At 38.8% G+C, this 26026-nt stretch overlaps 1 protein-coding gene and 1 long non-coding RNA gene across 2 annotated transcripts; one reads left to right on the top strand and one right to left on the bottom strand.

Annotated features, from left to right (window-relative positions):
- The first annotated feature begins 440 nt into the window (after positions 1 to 440).
- On the top strand, positions 441 to 23208 carry LOC134801653 (protein SAND). The gene is made up of 9 exons (XM_063774274.1): positions 441 to 837; positions 7228 to 7382; positions 8028 to 8228; positions 8652 to 8812; positions 9340 to 9598; positions 10512 to 10682; positions 18682 to 18811; positions 19915 to 20091; positions 22965 to 23208. Exons 1-9 carry the CDS (start codon positions 559 to 561, stop codon positions 23103 to 23105), a joined length of 1674 nt encoding a protein of 557 aa, XP_063630344.1. The 5' UTR covers positions 441 to 558; the 3' UTR covers positions 23106 to 23208.
- LOC134801910 (uncharacterized) lies at positions 11443 to 14974 on the bottom strand. The gene is made up of 2 exons (XR_010145742.1): positions 12546 to 14974; positions 11443 to 11981 (listed from the first exon to the last, which is right to left on the bottom strand). It is a non-coding gene; the product is annotated as an uncharacterized LOC134801910 (long non-coding RNA).
- Positions 23209 to 26026: the final 2818 nt, after the last annotated feature.

Genomic DNA, 26026 nt, shown 5'->3' with positions numbered 1-26026 from the left:
TGTTGACCATTTAATTATGGAAATAGAAGGAGATCACCTTTGTGGTATAAATACTCAAAGTTATACGGCGATCGCATATTAAAGACACGTTTCATGACAAACGACTGGTACGAAATCCATGTTGACAATGAACAAATCGTCGACTTTTTCATCGCAGTGCGCGCAGTGAATTTTCTGCGATATATTACAGCGCGATTCTAAAATCGTGTCGCAAAAATTAAAATCGTGGTGCGCGCTTGGCCTTATAGTAAGAGAGAATCATACTATCTTTGTCTTACACTCTAGTACTGGCACTGGCACCCAAAAGAAAAATAATATATAAGTTTAGTTTTCATGTTTTTATTTACTGACAAATCCTATTACAATTTTTTTCTATCAATATGTTTATGACTTATGACATTTGGTAACAACATTCGCACTCCAGCAGTAACGAAACGCAAACGTCAGTTTGACATTTCTCTGATCGTCCCCCCATCCCATCAAACCAAACTGTAAATGAAGGATTCAGCATAAAATTTAATTAGAAACTGTTTTCCTTACTAATTAACAACTATAACTATGGCGTCGACATCCAAAGACAGTGTGCCGGCCACAAGTGATGTGCAGGTGAACATAGGAAGTGATTTAGAGCCTGGTGCTTGTCCGGAAAGTATACTGAATCCTACAGATTCTTTTGAAGAATTTGCTTCAGAGATGAGCTCGAGTCTTCAAGAGAGGAACGATTCTTTGACTGTGAAGAGTAGCACTATCAGTGAGATTCAGAGTGAGATTGGAGAGAGTTCGAAAGAAGCGCAAATGAAGACTGCAAAGTCGAGTGATGATTTACGAAATAAAGATGTAAGTGTTTTTGTTTGGTTTTGTTAATCTTATCTTTGCCTTAGTAATAATGAGTGGTTTAAATGTTTACTTTGGCTAATCAACTTATTGGCCAAACCTATATGTAGACACCACCGTTTTTTATGGGTGTGTAAAACCATCTCTAAAGGCATTTGGTAACAAATCTTTATGTTGACACTACAGATATGTAGTTATTAGGATTAGCCCCGTTTCCTCACGATGTTTTCCTTCACCGAAAAGCGACTGGTAAATATCAAATGATATTTCGTACGTAAGTTCCGAAAAACTCATTGGTACGAGCCGGGGTTTGAACCCGCGACCTCCAGATTGAAAGTCGCACGCTCTTACCGCTAGGCCACCAGCATTTATTGGCCTTCTATTACCTAAGTATTAATAATTTTAGTTATATTTATGGCTCTGAGTAAGCACTGGTAAAGTTAATATGTATCTTTAAATCCAGAGGCTGTGGGTTCAAACACTGTCTCATACCAATGAGTTTTATGTAACGTCTTTATGTGATTTAATATTTACCAGTTACTTTTTGGTGAAGGAAAACATTGTCAGGAAACAGGACTAATCCTAAAAAGGTCAAGTCTCCCCTTTGGCTTGGAAGGTCAGATGGCAGTTAATTTTGTTAAAACTATGCCGATTCTTCGAAATAGATGCCAAGCGTACCCCAGGCTCCCAGGAGCGGTTGCAAAAGCCGGGACAATGCTAGAAAGATAATGATATTAGTGTGTGTAAACATATCTTACTCATAGCTTAGCAATTCCCAACAAACAATTTGGTCGTATATGAAGTAGCTATACGACTCGAAAGTATTATAAAAGTAGCGTAACAGTCGTCATTTTGACTATTGGTGCATTATGCAACTAAATAGTCGGATAAACTTATTGTCATGTAGCAAGGTCGAATAAATGTTTATTCTACCATTTTATACAACTAAATAGTCGGTGAAACTTATAGTCGTATAGCAAGGTCGAATAAACGTTTATTCTACCATTTTATACGACTAATAGTCAGTAAACTTATTGTCGTATAGCAAGGTCGAATAAACGTTTATTCTACCATTTTATACGACAGTTGTATAGTAGGTATCACGATGACTCCTATAGAACTTTCTTACACGACAGTTGGTCGCATAGAGGTCCTCATTATTATGGTCGTAATAATGTCGTAGTCACGACAATTACACGACTTTTGAAAAGCTATGGCGACCATTCCAATCCAAACGTATAGATTATACAACCTCAAGTTGTATAACTGTCCCATAAGGCATCTGCTTAATAATTTGTTAATCAAAATAATTAAATACGTAAGAACTTTAAAAGTGCATCAATAATTACTTATGAACGTATATAGCAAACATCAGTAAATTTAACTGCGCAGTAGTTTACAGATATAATATACACTTTTTGTTACGTACGTGTGCTGGCTTGCTAGCTGGAACCGAACTGGGGGTACCCGCAGATCTTCTCATCTACCCACATGTCAATATATAACATGCCTTTCCCTCTGGATAGATGACACTTCACTACATTTTAGAATCCAATATTTAAAGTCAGATTTGTACTACACTGTTTATGCACTTAAACTATATTGTTCACTTGTACCCTAACATGCTTTCATAGTCTTTTATTATTATTTAGTAACTATTTAACTATTGGCTATCTGCACTATAATGTTCATCATCTCCACTATCAGACTCAATGTCTGAACTACCATATTCTTGGAGAGCTATCTTTTTCAAGGATGGTCTGTTGGATGGTGGGCTTTCACTCGACCGGGATCGCTTGTTACTGTTCGGTTCATTTCTAGGCACTGTATCATCCGAATCCCGTACTAAACACTCTTCTGGGCCTTTCACACCAATCATCTCTGCCCACTGACTCGGTGGAGGGATTCTTATTGTGCCAAAACCCTCATCTTCTCTTTCTTCTTCCCCTTGTTGAACTTCTTTACTATTACTTGATGGTCTTGCCTTGATTTCAACTTGTGTTTCTTCTTCTGTGCCACTTCTACTAAAACCAAGCATCTGATTTACATGTCTAATAAATAATTTATTTCCTTGTTTAATTTTATATCTTAACACTCCAATCCTTTTGACTATTGTTCCTTCTAACCATCTAGGCCCAGTTCTATAGTTCCTGAAACAAACTGTCTCTCCCACTCTAAATTCTCTCACACGTTTTGTTTCATTTTCCTGGATATCTTCTGTCTCCTTTTCTTGAATTGAAAGGGGGTGAAGCCTATCAAATTTAGTTCGGAAACGTCTATTGTTCAGGAGTTCCGCGGGTGTCTTACCGGTGACAGAACTAGGTGTTGTCCGCAACCCATACAATATCTTTTGCAGTCTGGTTGACCATGGGAGATGTGACATTTTTTTTAACTTCAATTTTATTGTCTGTACCGTTCTCTCCGCCTGTCCATTGGACGCAGGATGATATGGGGGTACCAGTATATGTCTAATACCATTCTGTTTAAAATATTGACTTATCTCTTCTGACGCAAACGCTTTTCCGTTATCGCTCACTATGGTGTCTGGCAGCCCTTGTTCAGCAAATATCTCATCTAACTTATTAATTACCATACTTGAACTTTGCTCATTAACTATTTTGACCTCCGGCCATTTTGAGTATGAGTCAATTAATATTAAGAAAACTTTGCCCATGAAAGGCCCTGCAAAATCAATATGCAGCCGGGACCAAGCCTTTGGTGGGGTAATCCATCTGTGAGTCACTTTGGCTGGCATATTCCTTACTTCTCTACAAGTTTGGCAATTATGTATCAAGCTCTCTATATCTCTGTCGAGACCAGGCCACCAAAAGTAACTCCTTGCTATTGCTTTAGTGATGACTATACCATCATGATTGCTATGGAGCTCTTTAAGAACGCTTTCACGTAGCTTCAGAGGCACAATTACTCTACCTCCCCACAATATACAGTCATTATATTCTGTTAATTCATCCCGTCTTACATAATAATCTCTATATTTATCTTCTACTGTACTTGGCCAACCATTCCTAATCCAGAACATCACCTTTGCTAATATACCATCGGTCTTACTCAATTTAGCCACATCCTTAGCCGTCATCTGTAACTCAACTGGTGTCTCATTGAGCAACAAAACATTCACCTCTTGCAGCTCTTCTTCTATTCCACTGCTTTCAGGACCAGGCCATCTACTTAGGGCATCAGCATTTCCAATTTTTTTCCCTTCAACATATTGTAACTCGTAATCGTACGAGTTTAACAATAAAGCCCATCTTAACATCCTGGGTGATATCACATTAGGTATTGGCTTCTTTGGGTCAAATATACCCAAAAGTGGTTTATGGTCCGTCTGAATGACTATCTTACGGCCAAAAATATATGAGTAAAATTTCTGTACTGCAAAAATAATGGCAGCAGCCTCTTTATCAATCTGCGAATAATTTCGTTCATGAGAGCTCATTGTCCTGGAAGCAAACATGATTGGTCTCAAAGAACCGTCCTCCATCCTGTGTTCCAGAACCGCACCAAGACCGTACTGCGAAGCATCACATGTAATAACCACTGGTTTCTTTAAATCATAATGTACTAATGTGTTCCCTGTAGTCAACATTATTTTTAAGAGACTAAAAGCTTGTTGGCAATTTGGTGTCCATACCCATTTGGCTCCTTTCAACAATAACTTGTACAGTGGTTCTGCTACAGTTGCTTTCTGTGCTATAAATCTGTCATAAAAATTCAATAAACCAAGAAAAGCCTGCAACTCCTTTACATTTTTTGATGCTGGCGTCTCCATTATAGCCGTGATCTTGTCTCCACAAGGATGCAGCCCATTGGCATCAATCACATGGCCTAGAAACTCCACGCTTGCCTTCCCAAATTTGCACTTCTCCTTGTTGACTCTAAGCCCGGCTTCCTTAAGGATCTGTAAGATGTGTTGAAGTCTGTCACTGTGTTCTTGTATTGTGCATCCGGTGACCACAATATCATCCAGCAGTACCGCTGCTCCTGATACGCCTGCCAATAAGTTGCTCATCATTCGCTGAAAAATTCCAGGACAGGCTTTAACCCCAAATGCTAATCTTTTACACCGAAATAATCCTTTAGGAGTATTTAAAGTAAGTAATTTTGAAGTTGGTTCATCAACTACGACCTGGGTGTAAGCTTGCTCTAAATCTATCTTACTGAAAATAACTCCTCCTTGCAAAACCGCAAAAGCTTCATTTAAGGTTGGCAGAGGGTAAGTATCAGTCTCAGTAGCCATATTCACTGTGGCCCTGTAATCCCCACAAAGCCTGACTTTCCCATTCTTCTTAATGATAGGTACTATAGGACTGGCAAACTCAGAATGACTGACAGGTTCCAAAACATCTTCTGCAACTAATCTGTCTATCTCTTGTAACACTCTCTCTTTAATTGCAAACGCCACAGGCCTACACTTCAAAAACTTTGGTTTCGCCTCGGGTTTCAAAGGTATGGTTACTACTGGGCCGGTGTACTTTCCTAAACCAGACTGAAAAACTTCTTTATATTTTTCCAATAAAGTATCTATATCTTCATCCTCCAATTTCATGTTATATATTCCCTGAATATCTATATTTAACTCTGGAAACCAATCACGGCCCAACAAATCTGGCCCGTTACCTCTCGCGATCAGCAAGTTTAATTTTTTATGTATATTTTTAAACCTTACATCAACTGCCGCTTCTCCTAACAACTCCACCTGGCTCTTAGTCCAGGTTGTTAACCTAACTCTTGACGCATCCAACCTTGGCAAGTTCCCATTCCAAATTTTCCTCGCTGTACTTTCTCTCAACATAGTAAATGCCGCTCCACAATCGACTTCCAACTTGACTAGTCGACCATTTAATTCCACATTTGCATAAAAAGGATCCACCTTGTTCGACACTAAATTACACAAAACATCCTCATACAATCCATTCAACCGACTTGATTCTTTTGACTTACTTTTGTCTCGTGTATCCGAACATACCTCTGCAATATGGCCCTGTTTTTTACACACATAGCACCGACTATATCTGAACCTACAGAAATTTCCGTGCCTTTTGCCACACCGCCAACAATCCTTGCTCGGTTCCAACGGTTTCGCTTTAATTTTATTAACCTCCATTGGCTCGTCACCGCCTGTACCAGCAGGCGCCACGCTAGAGGTCGCTACCGTCGCTGGCGTCGTCGCCGTCGTCATGACTATCACTCCGGCGTCCGCCGTTTCAGCCGTTAACGCCAATTTTACCGCTTGATCAAAAGTTAATGTTGTCTGCTGCAACAATTGTTTTTGCATCTCTTTATCACGAATGCCACATACTAACCGGTCGCGCAACGTGCGATCCAAATCGGTAAAATTGCACTCTATAGCCAATTTACGCAAACTAGCCACGTACTCTTTTATATTTTCACTGCTCGATTGACACCTCATATGAAACTTATACGATTGCACTATTTCATTTTGTTTTGGATTAAAATGATCGTCTAACGCGGACTTTACAGTTGTATAGGTTATGTCTGCGATCTTTTTCGGTGAAATTAACGACTCAACTAGATCATATAAATCACGACCACAAACTGCAAAGAAATTCGCTTTTTTTAACTCGTCCGTTTGAATACTATTCGCGAGCAAACAATATTCGAACCTATTCACGTAATTTTTCCAATTGTCTTTGTCCATATGAAATTCACTAAATTTTACCGACATTTTATTCATCACACTTAAATCACACTTTTAAACATTCAAACACTATGTTTAAAGCACTTTTAGCGTATTCCCGAATTAAATCCCGTCGCCAGAATGTTACGTACGTGTGCTGGCTTGCTAGCTGGAACCGAACTGGGGGTACCCGCAGATCTTCTCATCTACCCACATGTCAATATATAACACTTTTGTCTCCTATTTCATAAACCACCCACTTTAAAAAATGGCTACTTATACCTTCTTTCAAAGATACAATTTCACACCACTTGCTGTTAATATTGATGTCATGTTTGACACAATCCGACGCGGAACTTGCGTTGAAGAAATAAGCTATTTATATGACCTTTAAGCGACGATAACTCAACTTAAAGTCGTATAAATATCGTATTTCTCACCACGACCAAGTGTCGAATCGGCGACGCATATACGACGACTATGCAACTAAATAGGTATTAAAACGTCCATTACTCAACTTTTTTACGACTTTAAGTTGAATAAGCTGCGCCCAAATCGCGTCGTATAAACGTATATACGACGTTCATACGACCATAAAATTTGGTCGTATAAACCTAAATTTTGCCTCAAATTGTTAGTTGGGTTATTTATTGTTTAAAAATATTAATATTAATTGGTATACAGTCGTGATTATATTTTGTCATGTATTAAATAATATTTGATTATATTTCCAGGAATCCATGTCAGCGTCAGCCAGCAACTCCAATCTGGTGGAAGAGAACGGGGAAGTGGAAAGTGAGCAGGATGATTACCTGAAGTCTCCGGAGCTCGTCAACAAGGAGAAGCATGTGTTTATATTGAGTTCTGCCGGTAAACCTATATACTCTAGGTGAGTTCCATTTTAGTATTTAGTGCTTGGGAAACCTTGAGAAGCTTTTGTCAGAAATCCCGACAACCTGATTAATAACAATTAAAAACAGTGATAAAGGAACAAAATAAAACTACAAATGAGTCAGTGAATAAAGGATAATTGTATTGTATTGTACCTGGGAAACCGAGCTTTGCTTAGAAAACATGTAAACACTCAAAAATGCGCGTTTTCCTTAGCTAGATTGACTTTTTGCCCCCGAAAACGACCTTATAGTAAATTTCAACGAAATCGGTACAGCCGTTTCCAAGATCCCCGAAATATATAAATATGTATAGGTATAAGAATTGCTTAAGATGAAAATTTTCTTTTCAAAATTCAAAATTCAAAATTCAACAACCGGCTGTTGATGGATTACTGGGGTTTCATAAATTATAAACAGACATTATTTAAGAGCTGTGTAATGTCGAACCTATGTTTACAAATAAATGAATTTTTATTTTCAATAAAATTTCCCATTCCATATTATATTAAGTATCTAAATTATTCCTGCATTGGAGTTGATAATTTAGGAATATCTTCACAGACACGTTTATATCATATCATATATCCATTTATTCAGTAATAGTCATATATTGTCACAAATCACTACCTAACTACTTTCAGGTATGGAAATGAGGACAAGCTTGCCGGCCTCTGCGGAGTCATCCAAGCGCTAGTCAGCGTAGTAGAAGACCACAACCAGGATATCCTGAGGGCCATCAACACTAAAGACTGCAAAGCAGTGTTCTTAGTGAAAGGACCTTTGATACTGGTTGCAGTGTCAAAGAGCAATGAGAGTGAAACACAGCTGGTTTTACAGTTAACGTAAGTTTTTAGCTAACCGTAAACGTTTACTGACACTTGTAATTCCTAAAGTGAGGTTATGATTGTGGCCAACCAGTTCTACAGTCAGGAAAAGTGTACATAATACCTTCCCGATTCAGTGCGGGCACGTCGTACACTAGAGTCAAAGGAATTTAAACCTTCTATACAGTAGTTACGTTTCCTATTTGAATGGAAGTATCACTACGCGGGCGCTATCGACTAATATCGACCTGTGGCGATGCCATTTAAATATGGATTCTAAGTACAGCGTAGAAGGTTTAAGTTCCTTTGACCGCAGCTAGTATTGAGAAGACCACAACTAAGATATCCTGAGATCTATCAATAATAAAAATAAAATGTACACGATTCGAATGTATTTAATGAGTGTAGAACTTGTAAAGATTTCATTTATTGTATTTTCAGATATGCCTTCAACCAAATAGTGTCAGTTCTAACGCTGACACAACTCAACAAGATCTTCGAGCAACGTCGAAACTACGATCTAAGGAGATTGCTGTCAGGCGCTGAAAGGCTTATAGACCATTTGCTTATATTCATGGAAAAAGACCCAGCGTTTTTACTTGGTAATTATTAAAAATGAAATTTTTGATAAACTATCTAAAATGTGTTAAATAATGGGCTACATAAGATGGCAGAACCTACTATGCACAAGAAAATAAATATACGAGAACGGTAGATGGCAGCACTAAGTGCGCCAAAGCAAGTCTTGCTTTGGCGTGAAGTGCCAATGCACATGTTTATGTTTCCGATTCAGGCCACAAGATGGCAGACCCTCGGCCACGGCCTCTATTCTATATCTCACATGAATGTAAACAATTTGGTTCGATGGGTTAGTTATTGATAGGTTACTAAGGGCCACTTGCACCATAGGGGTTAACTGGGTAAACCGTTAACCTAGCGTCAAATTGTACTGGTAACCATGGTAACTCCAGGTTTTACTGGTTAACCCCGGGTTAGTGAATCGTGCAAGTGGTTCTAAGCGATTATCGCCTTCGGTAGGTTTAGGTATATACGGTTTCTCGGACTAAACATTACAAGAAACTTATTTGTTTGATATTTCTTTTTGATTAACCTGTAGAATTATTTCCAGGTGCCGTCCGTTGCCTGCCTCTACCAGAAAAATCCAGAGAATCCATAACCCACGCCATAATATCAGCCTGTCACAAAATAAGAGACCTGGTATTCGCAATACTCATAGCAGGCAACCAGCTGATCACTTTAGTGAGAATGAAGAAATATACATTACATCCTTCCGATATACATTTGTTGTTTAATCTGGTGAGGAGTTCGGAGTCTTTTAAGACTGCTGAGAGTTGGACGCCGATATGTTTACCCAAGTTTGATGCTACGTGAGTATGAGTTTTTTTGGTTAGTATACAAGGTTGATTTTAGGTTGACTGTGAATTGATATACTTAGTGAATAATCTAGAAAGTTCTTATAAGTACATCTGTATCTTAACACATTCAATACCACTAAGTGCTACGGGTTACGCTCGTAGCGCGTAGCCACGGTTTCGTCGTATGTAGCGCGTAGTCGCTACGAACAGTGAACCCGACAGTCGGGTTCTTGGTGTTGAATGTGTTAATTGATGAGGAGTTAGGAGTATTTTAAGACTGCTAAGAGTTCGACTACGTGAGTATGAGTTTTGTTGTTTTGTGTCGAAGGTTGAATTTAGGTTGACTGAAAAGTGGTATATCTGATGTAAAATCTAGAAAGTTTTTATAGAAACTTCATATTAAAAAGAACCACATACATACCGGCCAAAATCATAATAACCCTCCTTTTGCGTTGCCGTAGTCGGGTAAAAATGGAGAAAGATCATCATGATTTCCATCTATTTTTATATATGATTGAATATAATTCACATAACAGTGGGCTTGTAGATATTTTAGGTTGTTCCTGCCCAGAATCAGTTCTATTGATCCTATAAGAAGAATATAACCAGATAGAATAATATAATATAATTAATTTATTTCAAAATTCTCTTAAGAAAGTTGCTCACGTCATCACTACGCCTTAAGAACAAAGTCCCCTGCCGCGTGTATGTTTGTGTGTTCGCGATAAACTCAAAAAGTACTGAACGGATTTTCATGCTGTTTTCACCTATCAATAGTAATTCTTGAGGAAGCTTTAGGTGTATAATTTGTTAACCCGTGCGAAGCCGGGGCGGGGCGGGTCGCTAGTTATAATATATTATATCGCCCGCTTTGCTACTTCTGCTGCTTTTGACAGTTTTTTGACAACTTTGTTTTTAATTCCAGTGGTTTCCTCCACGGTCACGTCTCATACATCTCTGAAGACTGCCAAGCATGCCTACTCCTTCTAACAGTACAGCGAGATGCGTTCTTCCCTCTCTCTCAAGCAAAACACACCATAGCAGAGAAACTGCGGCAAAATAAATGCTTGTCGGCGATCAACGACGCACTAAACAGGTACTATTCAGTTTTGCTTCTCTTTCTAACAGTACAGCGAGATGCGTTCTTCCCGGTGTACTTTCGTTTGGGCCAAATACCTTTCGCCAAATTTCACTTCCCAATAAACTTATCGCAATAGTTTCATTTCCCAAAGGAACCTTTAGCAAAGTTACACTTCGCATATAATTTATTTGGTCAAATTATCATTTGGCATCATGCCAAATGTTATTAGGACAAAAACTTATTTAGCAAACGTTTTTTATTGGCTAATTTTATATTCCAAAAAGACGTTTATTTGAACTTTTTGTTATGTTAATATAGGTAAGTACGTTAAATTCTACGTAATTTGGGTGGGTTGGGTTAGGTTTGAACTACGATCCTCACAAAACGGAACCGCTATCAGAAAAGTGGGTTAGGTTAAGTTAGAACTGTGACCCTTACAGAAACGAAATGCTATTGGAAAAGTGGGTTAGGTTCTTACAGAAACGGAATACTATGTAAGTACTAGAAAAAGGTCAGGAAGTGGATTAATTAATTTAATAGAATAACGAGATGTAAAAAAATTACATGACATTTTAAACTAAAATGCGGTTTAAATATTGGTGGTTATTTAATATTTTTGGGTTGTGCAGGATTCGGTGGTTTTCCAGGGTCCATTCAATGAAGACGTTTATTAAAATTATAGAAAATTAATTTATTAGGAAAAGTGGCTTTATACAGCTCAAATTTTTAAATGTAACGAGTAACGTGTATATCGTGTCGTATATCGAGGCGAATGAACGAGACAAGATGAGCACGGAGAGGGGCGGTATAGCAGTTGTCGTCGCAGCGCCGCTAGGTGTCGCTAGTAGGTGCGTGAACATGCCCCCGGCCTTGGGAGCACCATCTCCCAAAGTAGTCTTCATCCGTCTAGGGCTGCCGGCTCTGGTAGTAGCGGGCAGATCTTTGAAAAGCTGCGTCGTATTGTTCCTGTCGCCGTGAGGATGTCGGCGACACGGTTCACGCCATCGCTCCCAGGGTATAGACGCGTGACTCGGCCTAACCGCCATTTGAGAGGAGGCTGGTTATCATCTTTGATTAAAACGAGACTGTTTAACGCTATGTCGTCTTTATGAGTCTTCCACTTGGTTCGTCGCTGGAGCTCCGTAACGTACTCAGTAGCCCAACGACGCCAGAAGTGTTGACGTAGGGCTTCGATCCTGGCGTAGCGAGACAGGCGGGAAGGCTGCACATCCGTCAGGTCCTCGCTAGCAGGGCAGGTCAACGGCCGACCAATTAGGAAATGGGCGGGCGTGAGCGGGGATAAATCAGTAGGATCTGTGGACAAGGGTGACATGGGCCGGGAATTCAGGATGGCTTCGGCCTGTGTCAAAACCGAGCTGAATTCCTGGTAAGTTAACCTAGCATTACCTACTACACGTTTCAAATGAAATTTGCACGCTTTTATTCCAGCCTCCCATAATCCGCCAAAATGGGGAGAATAAGGAGGAATGAAACTGAATTTGATGCCATCATTGGCAGCGAAATCGACTATATCCTTCGAATTATTTTTTAAAAATGTGGAAAATTCTTTTTCGGCCCCAACAAAGCATTTTCCATTATCAGAATAAATTATATGAGGCTTTCCTCGTCTACTAATAAAACGTTTAAGCGCTAATAAATAATCATCAGTGGTGAGACTCGTAACAAGTTCCAAATGAACGGCTCGTGTGACCATACATATAAACAAACAAATATACGATTTAATAAGCTGAGCTCCTCTCCCCTTTCGATTAAGTATGAGAATTGGCCCGCCGTAATCAACGGCTGTGCGAATGAACGGGAAACCAGGCTCTAAACGATCCAAAATAACATTACCCATGATAGGACTAAGTACTTTACCTTTCATTCGAATACAGGTAACACATTCTCGAACTATCTTCCTTGCCAAATTTCGCGCACCTAAAGGCCACCAACATTCACGCAAAGTAGATAAGAGTAGCTGCGGTCCGGCATGTAGCAGCCGATTGTGTTCATAATTGAATAACAACACCGTTAATTTATGTTTACTGCACAATAACATGGGATGTTTTCTGTTGTAATCGAAACTTGTGGAATTACACAATCTACCACCGACTCTAATCACTTTTAACTTATTACGATCGTCTAAAAACACGTTAAGACCGGATATACGGTTATATTGTTTACTATTCGTCTTAAGCGGTTTATTTTTAAGTAAATTATCGTAAACGTCCGGAGATGATTGCATCTGCGCGAATCTAACTAGCATAAGACGTGATGCACTGAGCTCGTCCACCGATAATGAACCGGTTTGGCGGAGTTGTTTACGCTCAGAGCTAATGCGTGAGTTTAATATAAAGCGGAGTACATACGCGCCGATTCTAATTAATTTAATGTAAGATGAACATCTATCGAAATTAAATAATTCATCTTGTTGATTGCAAACTAAACTTACCGCGGTCGATCGTAACTCGGGTAAATCTTTGAATGCCGTATTTTTACTCGTATTGTCATTAATAAAATCCGATTTTGGGTCATGCAAAACTGATGGCCCGAACCACCATAAGTTACAATCAATTAAATTATCTAAAGCAACGCCTCTAGACAATAAATCACTAGGGTTGTCTTCGCTTCTCACATGCAACCATGTCGCATTACCGGTGAGATCGTTTATTTGAGTAACGCGATTTTGAACAAAAGGCTTCAATAAATGCGGAGACATGCCTAGCCACGAAATTACTATAGTTGAGTCACACCAGAAGTAAACTTTAGTGAACACTAACCTTAAGGAATCAGTTATTTTCTTGTAAAGTTTAGCAGCAACGAGCGCTCCTGAAAGTTCGAGTTTGGGGATAGTTAGAGATTTCAGGGGTGCGACTTTACTTTTAGCACACAATAATCTAACAGTTACATCTGACCCTTCATCATATGTCCGCATATATGCGCACGCGCCGTAAGCATGCAACGATGCATCTGAAAAAATATGCAATTCCGTATGTCCAGTGTGTACACCCCTTACATGACGCGGAATTCGTAAATCGTTTAAACGGCTCAAAGTGTTTATGAAATTATTCCACATCGATTTAATGTCTTCTGGGACCGGGGTGTCCCAATCGATACGACTTAACCATAATTTTTGAAGCAAAATTTTGGAAATTATCACCGCAGGAGAAAGTAAACCTAACGGATCGTAAATCTGTGAAATAATCGACAACATTATTCGTTTATTTAAGTACGTCGAGTTAGGCAAGGGATCGATTTTTGTAGTGTAATACAATTCATCGCGCGTATTATCCCAACCTACCCCGAGCGTTTTGTTCTGGGTGTGCTCACCAACAAAATGCTCCTTAGACTTGTCCTGCGTAACGTCACAATTAAAGGTCCATTTACGTAAAGGAAAGCATCCTGATTGCAGAACGTTATACGTTTTTTGACATATGTCAAGTAAATTTTGGAAATCATCATCTCCTGTAATTAAATCGTCTACGAATATATCTTGGTTGATAACGCGGGCGATGACGTCATCACCACATTCCGATGCTAACTGTCGTATACAACGTTGACTTAAATATGGCGCACTAGTTTGCCCATAAGTGACCGTATTGAGTTCATAAACGTATAATGGATCGGTAGGTTTTTCACGCCAGAGGATCATTTGCAAGGATCTCTGATCTGGTTGTATCAAAACCTGCCGAAACATTTTCTCCACGTCAGCACAAGCAACGTACTTGTATTGACGGAAACGCAGTAGAATAGCAAATATATCGTTTTGAAGTGCTGGACCCGGCAGCTGAATGCTATTCATCGATTTATTCGTGGTGGTGGGGGCAGCACCACTATACACGACGCGCAATTTAGTGGTGGCACTTCCCTCCCTAAATACACCATGATGAGGGTGGAAGTAATTGGGTGTACCATATTCGGTAACACGAGTCATGTGACCCATTTTTTCGTACTCTCGCATGAAATCACAATATAAACGTTTATATTCCGGCAAACGTTCTAATTTACGTTCTAAGGATAAAAATCGATTTTTCGCTAACGTATAAGAATCGCCCAACGTATCAGCTGATTCTCTTAGCGGCATTCGGACGGAGAACCGACCGTCTTCTTCGCGTGTAGTCGTATTGATAAAAATATCCTCACATTTCTGCTCGTCAGCTGTAAGAATACTATCTACCTGAGGGATATCCTCGATCTCCCAAAACTTTCTAAGTTGAGAGTCAATCGTCTGAGTAAAATAACAATGGACTTGATTATTAATGCGCAAGTTCCCTGTATTATTTGGACCAGATACCAACCAGCCGAATTTCGAATCTATTAAGTACGGCCCTGTCGGTAATCGAATCTTTTCACCGTCTAAAAGGTCCCAAAATATTTCTATACCTATCAGTATATCGATTTCTGCAGGCACGTTAACCCTTAAATGCATAGTGATGCATTTATACACACAACATAAACATCGAATTTTATGCATAATTAAACAAATTCTATTTGTTCCTGTATATTATTTCAATAGTAAAACTAATCCATTTTCCGATTTATTACATAAATTTACGCAGTATTTTAATTTATAAAAATTACATTTGTTTAAAGACGAAATGTCGGAAAACTTGGAAAAACCTGGAAGTTGATGATTTTTAGTATGTGATTTTGGGCAGATTTTTCGGGGTTTGTAATTATTTTTTATTTACAAACTTTATCATAGGAATATCACAAATAGTGTCCCTTTGTGATAGCAGTAAGATTTTTCCTATCCCCCTTACTAATAAGTAGTTATGTATATACATATTTACAAAAATATGATTTAGCCTATGCAACTTCTAACGCTGATTTCGCAGTGAAAATTGATGATATATTTTTTTTACAATTTTTCCTAGAATCGTCAAACAATTATGTGATACATATATTAATTTCGGGCAAAAAGAAAAAATCATGCATTTAAGGGTTAAAATTGGGATCTGCTAACTGAATATTATCAGGAATACGTATACTATCTAAGTCTATGTAAGTCGAGGGCAAACTGGACGTTATGCGCTTCAAGACAAAACACGTTAATGACATAGAATAATCCGAATTTTTAGATCTTATAGTTACATCGCATGAGTGATTTGTCTGTGTAACTATTTCTGCAACACCTGAAATCTGAATAGTGGACTGTATGTTTTTCACGTTTAATCGATTACGTAACTCTTCCGTTATAAAACAATGTTCACTTCCATTGTCTAAAAACGCACGACACGTATGGAACTGATTATTCGCGTCGGCTACTTCTATTAACGCAGTAGTAAGTAAGCCTCGCCTGGGAGTGAACCGATCACCTACCGCGCCACCTTCGCACTCAGCCATAGGCGCGCGGTCAGCTGATACACAGTAGCTAGATGTACTCGGCACTGATAACGGCGCGCTGTGTGCAGGCGCACTCGACGGCCTCACGCACACATTATCATCGCGAGTACTATCCGTATGCAATAAACTATTATGTTTTTGTTGACACTGCTTACACGGACCGAATATACATTCATTTAAGGAATGCCCTTCGCGTAAACAATTATTACATAAGTTTTTATTACGAATTAAGTTTAACCTATCTTGGACAGATAAATTTAAAAACTTAGCACACGTATAAAGTGCATGATTCTCGTTACACATCGCGCAGTTTCGAAAACGTTTATTATTTAAAGGCTTTGATTTATTAGCACTGACACTAGCAGAGACACAACTAACTATTACTTGCGTAGGTTTATTGGACGTGTAATTAGGCTTAGTACTAACCGCGGTCGGTGCCTTGGAATGATTCGAGTTTATCATTTCTAACGTATCCGCCCGGTTTCTGAGAAACGATAAGAGATCTTCCAGCTTAAGTTTCTTAGACTCATTATTGATTGACTTATCCGAGATAGACCCTATGTGAGATTCCCACTTACGCTCCGTGGTCGTATCGAGTTTTGATACAATTAAATGAATAATTAACGTATCCCACGAGTCAGTAGGTTCATCTAACGTTTTTAAAGCGCGTAAATTACGTAACACGGTGTCTATCAGTCTACGTATTTGAGTCGAAGATTCTTGTTTCAAGGCTGAAATGTTGAATAACGATTTTATGTGATTATGCACTAAAAGCCTAGGGTTATGAAAGCGAATTTCAAGCAATTCCCATGCTTGAATGTAGTTGGCAGCCGTGAATTCTAACGCACAAATTACTTGTAATGCACTACCGCTTAGTGATGATCGAAGGTAATGAAACTTTTGAATCGCGTCGAGATCGGAATGTTTATGGATCATTGTTTCATAAGAATGTTTAAATTCGAGCCAACGATCGTACGAACCATCGAATGAGGGCAATTTAATTTCGGGTAGTTTAAATTTTGAAAACGGTTTGTTCACGGCATGGTCACAACTTGGAATAGTAACGTTATTTGTCTCCACACCATCGACTAAACAATTAGCGCTAGCCATAGTACCAAAATATAACTCCTCGAGAGTTTCTACGTATTCAGAATTGGCAGACATTTCTGTTTCTGGAGAGCAAAGTTCAATTTGGCTTTCAATATCATTAAAAAATTTAAAAGTCTCTGTAGCTGCTTGCATACGTAATTTTAATTCAGCAATTTGTACTTTAGAAGGAGTCACCGATAAAAGAGAATCAACGAATTTTTTAAATTGCGTAAGCCGGCCTTTCAAGTTACCCCTTTGCTTGCGAAGGTCTGAAATTGTGGCCTGACTTTTTCTAGGTGACCCTGATCCAGAAGGAATAGTCAATTTAGCAACAGCTTCATCCTTTTCACCCATTTCGAAAGATTAAGAGAAACTGGAACTACTCACGTGCACAAATTCCAAACTGGTACGGTAGATCGCAAACTGCTGCTGCGTGACTTGCGTAACGAGCGGCACTGGAATGCACAAAAAAAACTCGGTTTTAACACAGTTCGATTAGGAAAGGAATAGACGGGATTGGTAGACCTGACCGTTCACTGCTGCAGACGCTGTCGAGGTGCTGGTGTCGTCTCGCAAGGGTATTTCGTCTTCCCGACGAGCTGACTTCTCTCGCAGTATCCGGCTCGAGGATCAATTATGTGCAGGATTCGGTGGTTTTCCAGGGTCCATTCAATGAAGACGTTTATTAAAATTATAGAAAATTAATTTATTAGGAAAAGTGGCTTTATACAGCTCAAATTTTTAAATGTAACGAGTAACGTGTATATCGTGTCGTATATCGAGGCGAATGAACGAGACAAGATGAGCACGGAGAGGGGCGGTATAGCAGTTGTCGTCGCAGCGCCGCTAGGTGTCGCTAGTAGGTGCGTGAACATGGGTTACAATGATAACTTTGGTGTTATTTGCTTTAATAGATGTAAAAATCTATATCTAATGATCAGTTAAATACCAGCCAAATAAAATTCTGCAGCCTCCTCTCTCTATTGGTTTGTAAATTGTATGCCATGTAATATTTTGGGACATGTAAGTTATGCTTAATGATACATTTGACTAAATAATACTTGGTAAAATGAAACTTGTCCAAGTAATTATTTGCTAAACAATAACTTGCCAAAAAATACTATTGCTAACTGAAAAATTGCGATAAGTTGTTTTGCCAAGCAATATTTTGGGAAATGATAATTTGGGAAACATAGTTTGGGATGTGATAGTTTGGGAAACGTTTTTGGCCCATTCGTTAGTAAACCGTTCTTCCCTCTCTCTCAGGCAAAACAAACCATATCAGACCTGCTAGCATGAGTTGCGTTCTCGCGACTCCATACATCAAGCGCGACTTCAAGTATAGAATCGCGCGCAAGAACGCAACTTATGCTAGACCGCCAGAGTAACTGGATTTGATGGGATTAAGTCATTTATCGATGTTCTAAAACAGATGGCGCTGTACACTAATTTTTATATCTATGAAAATCCAACACTCCATAAATAATGACAAATTTACGGCCATGAAAAGTTGAATAAACTTAGTACTTTTGTATTTTATTTGTCTACCACACAATAATGACTATTTTCTGTATTCCAGGCATCCAGATTTACCAACGACAGATCCGCTGAAACACATAGGGATACCAGAGATCAGACACTTTATGTACAAGTGTAAATCCACGGCGCAGCTGTTCACTTCGGACCCTATATCTATAGACAGGTTGCAGGTATGTATATACACCGTGTTTTTTTTGATTTCCGTTAATTTCAAGGGTGCATTCCTGAGCTTAAATCAAGTAACTTTCTCAAAGACACCGATATTCTAATTAACTCCATTTCGGAGATAATCAATAATTTATTTTTTTCCTATAAGGCCTCTACAAGCGTGTACACTTGCCTTAGGGCCGGTTTACATATTGATTAGTGTTTAGAATGAGTTCATACATTTGCTACTAAACTTAAGTACAATCTCGGTCGATCGATTTTCGAAATGACATTGATATGTCACAGAGTTCAATTGTTTGGTTGAGTTAAATGTAATGCCCGTGTTCCAACAACGCTAAATGCAACATATAATTATTTTTTAAACTTACATTTTATTTAAAAAAAAAGAAAAATATTTTTTTTTAATTAACTATGCCATTTAGTTCTCTTAAACGTCCTTAACCATACCCCTAAGTTAACGGAATTCAATAAAAACACGGTGTATAATAATGAACATTTGGGAACACTCTTATACCAAAAAGAACTTGAAATAGAGGCGGATAGTCAAAGTAAATTTAGTGAAATGTAAATTTCTTTTGAGATGAATAAAATTCTTTAACCACAAATTATGTAGTCACAGTGAATTTACTGCCATCTTTCGACAGATGTTTAAAACTTTTAGAACGCCATTTGACTTCGACCCATATTCTTTCAGAGATATGTGTTAAATTTGTTATATATCAAAAAGTGTCGCCATCTACTCGAGATTAGGCCAAAGGTATGGCGCCATCGCTCGAAAAGATGGAACCATGCCTTCGGCCTAGTTTAAACATCTGTCGAAAGATGGCAGTAAATTTACTGTGACTACATAATTTACTTTGACAATAACTCTCTATACACTCCTGCTCTATTCTCTTTGCTTATACAGATCGATTAAGTCCTAATGGAATGTATATAGACAAACCTCTACATTTTTGTCATTAAAGAGTAGTCCATATGACTAACACATATTCACTGAAACTTATCCCTTATGCAACGTTTTCATTCGTTTTTGAAGGAATCTATCTTTAAAAAAAACTATTTTGTGTACCTAGTAATAATTTAATTTCTAACCTCCGTTTTACAGGATTACCGACTACGGCACAAAGAAGGCGGTGACGTAGTCAAAGAGAGGAAGCTAACGAAAATGTCCGAGATCGACTACGTCAGGAACTATAGAAAGTTCTGCAGCCAGATACATTGTACCTCTACACCAGCCAAGCTGATCTTTAGGTCCAATTCACAAGATACCATACTGGCCTGGGTAAGATTTATCTACTATTTACTAGCCTCCGCCTGTGACTTTGTCCGCCCGGAAGTAATATTGGTAGATGTAGATGTAGTGTAGGGACGCCTGGCCGGAAGCAGGCGGGCTGTCGATCGCGTGTCGCGTTCATTCAGCCCGATTCCCTGGAGTCGGAGCTGCAGGTTACTGTCCCGGCGGCATTCCCTCACCATTCTCCTCAAATCTTCTTGTTTTCCTGCAGAACAGAAGGACATCTTTGAGTTCGACGTCCTTTAGTTCGTTCTCTTTTAGTGTGTCTTTGCCGAATGTATTATATCGCGGTGCCGTAATATTGGTAAGAACTCGAGTCCACTGAGTCTGAATTTGAAGAACCCGGCTCGTTTTTACGAGACACGGCGCTTAAAAAACTTCTGAGTCTTTCAAGTCCCGAGTAGAATCCTTTGTTGATTCTTTTTTTAAGAGCAACTTAAGGACTAGAGTCTCCTAATAAAGAATGCGTCAACAATGTTACAGGATTTTCCTAAATAACAGTAAAGAAATTAGGCGTTATTGTATGATTTGTGTACCTAATTCACGAATTAGGTATTCGATCTTACCCCATGCGCTCAATATTCAAGAAATTATGGTTGTCAAACTTTAGATGTGGGGTCAATGAACCCGTGTAGGGTCAATGAACCACGTGGGTTCATTGACACCATAAGCGCGGTAGGTTGAAAAAAGGTGATAAAAGAGGATTAAAGGATAAATTAATATGAAAGTGGAGGAATGAATACGACCATTTTTAATCAGTCTGCGTTTTTATTATTTATAAAGATAGAAACATATTTGATTAAGTATAAGAGATCATTTAAGTATGTGGAGTTACTTAGTTAAGTGTAGAGATCAATACAAGATGATTTGGGAGCTTTATAGTGATTTAATATCTACTATTAATCACATTTACCTAATACCTAATTTAATTAGAAATAGTGGTAACACGAATAAAGTTTGAGCATCCCTGAGAATTTAAGATCAGATGATTAGGATCCGATCTCTTACCACTTCGGGTAAGACCGGATCTCGGCCTACAGGCATCGTATCAAAATTCCAAATATACAGATTTGTCACAAATTTAATAAAAATAACATGCAATATGTAAAAGAAACAAATAACGTTTCAACTTGCCAGTTATTCAAGAAAGACTGGCGGAGGGTATTTCCGGACAAAAAATAAAATCTCATTTTTTGGACGTTTGCACATATCTCGCGACTTGTTAGTCGGAGCGACAAGTGGGGCCTGAAGGGGGGTGCGGGACAAAATAGCGCATTGCAACACCTTGCTAGCATTTAAAAAAAGCCCCGCAAAAAGCGGGAAATTTGAATCATACGATCTTACCCGTTGTCCGATCTTAGTCGAACTCACCTTATTTATCTGAGAAACGGAACTGTTTTGTATGTATACCTTAGGTACCTACCTTTATTACGCAAGAAAATTTTAATGCCCCTAAGCATTATCTATTAAGTTCTTGGTTTTACTAGTTTCCAATTAAAGGTTTTATGATTTATAGCCTTTTTACGCTGGTAAGCCATTATTTATTTATTTATTTATTTATTTATTATTTATTTATTATTAATATCACAAGAACGGTTACAGTACTTATACCAATTACACTTGCTACTACATACTTATACAATTATATCAATAGAATTTTAAAAAATTAACCACATCATAACATCATTAAAAATTATACAATTATAACAATAAAATCTCACATTACAAGTTTTCCATTCATCACCTATTATATCACATATCACACGTTCATTCACTCTCACTATAAGCGAGGCACCTGGACATTAGTTTAGGCCACTTATCCATGAAAATATCCACTTGTGGATTCGTGCGCAGGAGCCCGTTGAGTGAGTTGATCATGTCGCACAGCGGCGAGTTGGAGCGTGACTCAAAAGGACTAGAGTTTTGTAAATTTTCAAGGTTCCATTTAATTAATAATTTTATTTACGTAATGATATTTGTAAAGGAAACGTTCAAGGAATTTCGTACATCGACCCGCCTATTCCTATCTTTATCGCACGCGCATAATTATGTTGCTGTCCCGCTAGCACAGTGTCCTTGACCACCGTTAGCATGGGCGGGACAGCACTATAATTAAGCGCGAGCGATAGAGATAGAGGTTAATCGACGAATCCGACTCGGTTGGGCAGCGTTTAGGAAGCTACGGCACATCTTTTTGTCCAATATTCCGCAGTGTCTCAAGACCAGTGTGTGTTGCCAGTGATGACATATGGAACTGAAACGTGGCCGCTAACTGTGTGCCTCATAAGAAGGCTCAAAGTCACCCAAAGGGCGAAGGAGAGGGCTATGCTTGGAGTCTCTCTGCGTGATCGCATCAGAAATGAGGCCATCCGCAGCAGAACCAAAGTAACCGATGTAGCCCTCCGAATCGCTAAACTTAAGTGGCAGTGGGCGGGGCACATTGCCCGTAGAACCGATGGCCGTTGGGGCGGAAAGGTTCTCGAGTGGCGACCACGTACCGGAAGGCGCAACGTGGGTAGACCCCCCCACAAGATGGACTGACGACATGGTAATGGTCGCGGGAGTCCGCTGGATGCGGGTGGTGCAAGACCGGTCATTGTGGCACTCTTTGGGGGAGGCCTATGTCCAGCAGTGGACGTCCTCTGGCTGATATGATGATGATGATGATAGAGATAGGAACAGGCGGGTCAATGCACGATATTCCTCGTGGTAAACGTTCTTCCTTAACTATTTTGTGTGTTGAATCCCTTACTGGGATTCGAACCCAGGACCATCGGCTTCGCAGGCAGGGTCACTACCCACTAGGCCAGACCGGTCGCTATGTAAGTATCATTTTCACATAAAATTTTCTTTCATTCCAGATAACGAACGGCTTCGAACTCTACGTGACCTTCGATCCCCTGATGGATAAAGACCACGCCATAAAAGCGGTGGACCGCCTCCTCCGGTGGATCAAACGGGAGGAACAGAGGATCTTCATCATGAACGCTCCGACCTTCTAGCCCGCGCCTTTTAGGGTTAGGAACCCCTTTATGAGGTACAGTGTGGAACAGAAAACAAATGATGTACATGAAACTCTTTAATGTTGAAGTGATATTCTTTTACGAATGTTCGTATAGGACAGACTTTTTTTAGAATATTTCACGAGTGTCGGTTACGAAACGCTATTACCCTCTAGCGGCCTACTATAGAAGAAAAATTTACAGTCAAATTTGAATTAATGTTGAATTTTTTTCGTTAAAAGACGTTCTAGCCCTTAGAGGATATAACCAACGGAGACGCCATGTCTAAAATTTTCGGTACAAAATAGTCTGACGTTTTTTGCGGGGGAGGGGCACATCAAATGTATAGGTACGTCATGTCAGATAAACGTCAGTCCATACATATGGTTGACATGTGGTTGACCATTGGCCGCTTATTTTGGACAGAGGGGTACGCCTGTTAATGGCGGCTCCATTGTTAATTACTCCGAGTTCTAGCCCGCGCCGCGCAGGGTTAGGAGCAGGGCTCGGAACCGGTATTTTTAAATCCCAAAATAGCTCAATATTTCTAATTATTTTATGCTCTTTCCGTAGGACTGAATCATGTTTTTAGGTAACGACTTCGTATTATTAGATTGACCCATCAAAAATGAAATAATAAACCAAAGAACGAAAAGGAACGTAATAATACCGGTATTTTTTGTATGAAGAAAAAACCAGTTCCGAGCCTTGTTTAGGAGCCCCTTTATGAGGTATACTTACTGTGGAAGAGAAAACTATCGATGTACATGAAACTCTTTAAAGTTGAAAGTTATGGTGGTATCCGTATACTAAGCTTCGTGATTTTAATAGGAAATACATTAGAAAATTACTCTGGAGTGTTGTGTAAGTCTCTCTCAAAATGCTAGAAAGCTTTCGGTCTGATTTGCTATGTTACTAAATTTGTCAGAAGAATTAAAAAAAATAGCCTTTCGTAAACAACAATCTGGTGTAAAGGTCCTATTTAATTAACTTTACCTTTACAGTAAAAAATAATTATCTGGGTAAAGAGAATCCAAGGCTACGTTTCCGCCAGAGATGTGCGAGTGCGAGGTTACGTAGTGAGGGATGTGTTTGTTAAGAACTAATAGAAATACTCCATTTACTGATGTGATGTGACGCCATTGCACTGGCTATCCAAATTATTGAAAGTTATGTAATATACCTATATATAAAGTGTAACAATGATTATATATGTTACGTTCGTGAACTTCGATCTTCGAACAAGTATATGCTTAAACTAAACGCAGTAGCAACCTCTACCTAGAGTAAAAACACAAAGTTAGCAGAACATATCTCTATTCAACGTTAAATATCCAGACCTTGTATAACATTAAATTATTTATAATAATATTCTACAGATGTACTGCATAATTGTTTTCCATCGTATTTTCTCGGAAACGTTCGTATTTGTCATGCTACTTCCTCGGAGTAATTAACAATGGAGCCGCCATTAACAGGCGTTCCCCTCTGTCGAAAATAGGCGGCCAATGGTCAACCACATGTCAACCATATGTATGGACTGACGTTTATCTGACATGACGTACCTATACATTTGATGTGCCCCTCCCCCGCAAAAAACGGCAGACTATTTTGTACCGAAAATTTTAGACATGGCGTCTCCGTTGGTTATATCCTCTAAGGCTACTTCAGTCAATCTCAGTACTTTTTGTACCGAGACTGACTGAAATAGCACACGTTCGTATGTTTCCGCGAAAATACGATGGAAAATAATTATGCACTATATGTGTATATGCTTAAACTAAACATAGTAGCGACCACTATGCAAAGTAAAATCAAAAAGTTAGCAGTACAATACTCTATTCAACGTTAAATGTATAATATTAAAGTATTGTCAAAGTAAATTTTATAGTCACAGTAAATTTACTGCCATCTTTCGACAAGATTAAAACTTTTAGAACGCCATTTGACTTTGATTCATATTGTTCTTTCACTGATATGTGTTAAATTTGTTCAATATCAAAAGGTGTCGTCATATACACGAGCATAGGCCAAAGATATGGGGCGCCATCGCTCGAAAAGATGGAATTTACTTTGACAATACGCCTCTATAGTAAATTCTCTTTTATAATAATATTCTAACTAAGCGTGTAGTTTTATGAAACGATGCTCGATTACTGTACCTTATTATTATTAGATATTTATAATCTAAAAATTGTAAATAAAATGTAGATAGACAAAAATGGGATAATTTAAATAGCTTTGCTCTATTTAGAGATGGAATTAACTTACTTTTAGGTAACAGCACTTTCACTCAGGGCTCGGAAACCGTCTTACTTTTCAAACCGGTTTCGTTCATTCAACCGGGAACGAAAAGGATTTCGATTCCGTTTGCGGTTACCGGTTCTTGAATTGTTCCCGTGAGATAACGGTGTATGCCAAATAGGTACATTCTCAATTCGTTCTTGAGGAACGAAATTAACCGGTTAAATTGTAAATATCGAAGCAAGACACAACTAGTAAGTACCTATTGCTGTCTCTTTCACTTGTGACAACGAGTTTAACCGCGTCTCCGAGAGATAGTAACCAGCATTATACCGTTCCCCGCGAATCATAAAATTCCGTTCCGTTTTTACCGGTTAGGACATAAAAATATTTTTTTTTAGTTGGTGTACGGTTTTTAATGAACGAAGTAATATAACGGTTCTGGAACGATATTAACAGGTACTTCAATACCGGTTTCGAGCCCTGCTTACACTATATTAGAGCACCTGCTAAAACTGATGTTCCTAAAAATAATGTTTTCAAATAAAAATAATGTTTTGTGTTAATGTATCCAAAAACTAGCTAAAAAATTAGAATGAAAAGTGCCAAATTGGTGGAAGTATTTATCCCTTATATACCATAAGTTTTTTTCCGCATTTTTACTTCGGGTAAGAATA

The sequence above is a fragment of the Cydia splendana genome, chromosome 2 (assembly GCF_910591565.1).
Source record: "Cydia splendana chromosome 2, ilCydSple1.2, whole genome shotgun sequence".
NCBI lineage: Eukaryota > Metazoa > Arthropoda > Insecta > Lepidoptera > Tortricidae > Cydia > Cydia splendana.
This window is presented reverse-complemented; position numbering and strand designations above follow the sequence as displayed.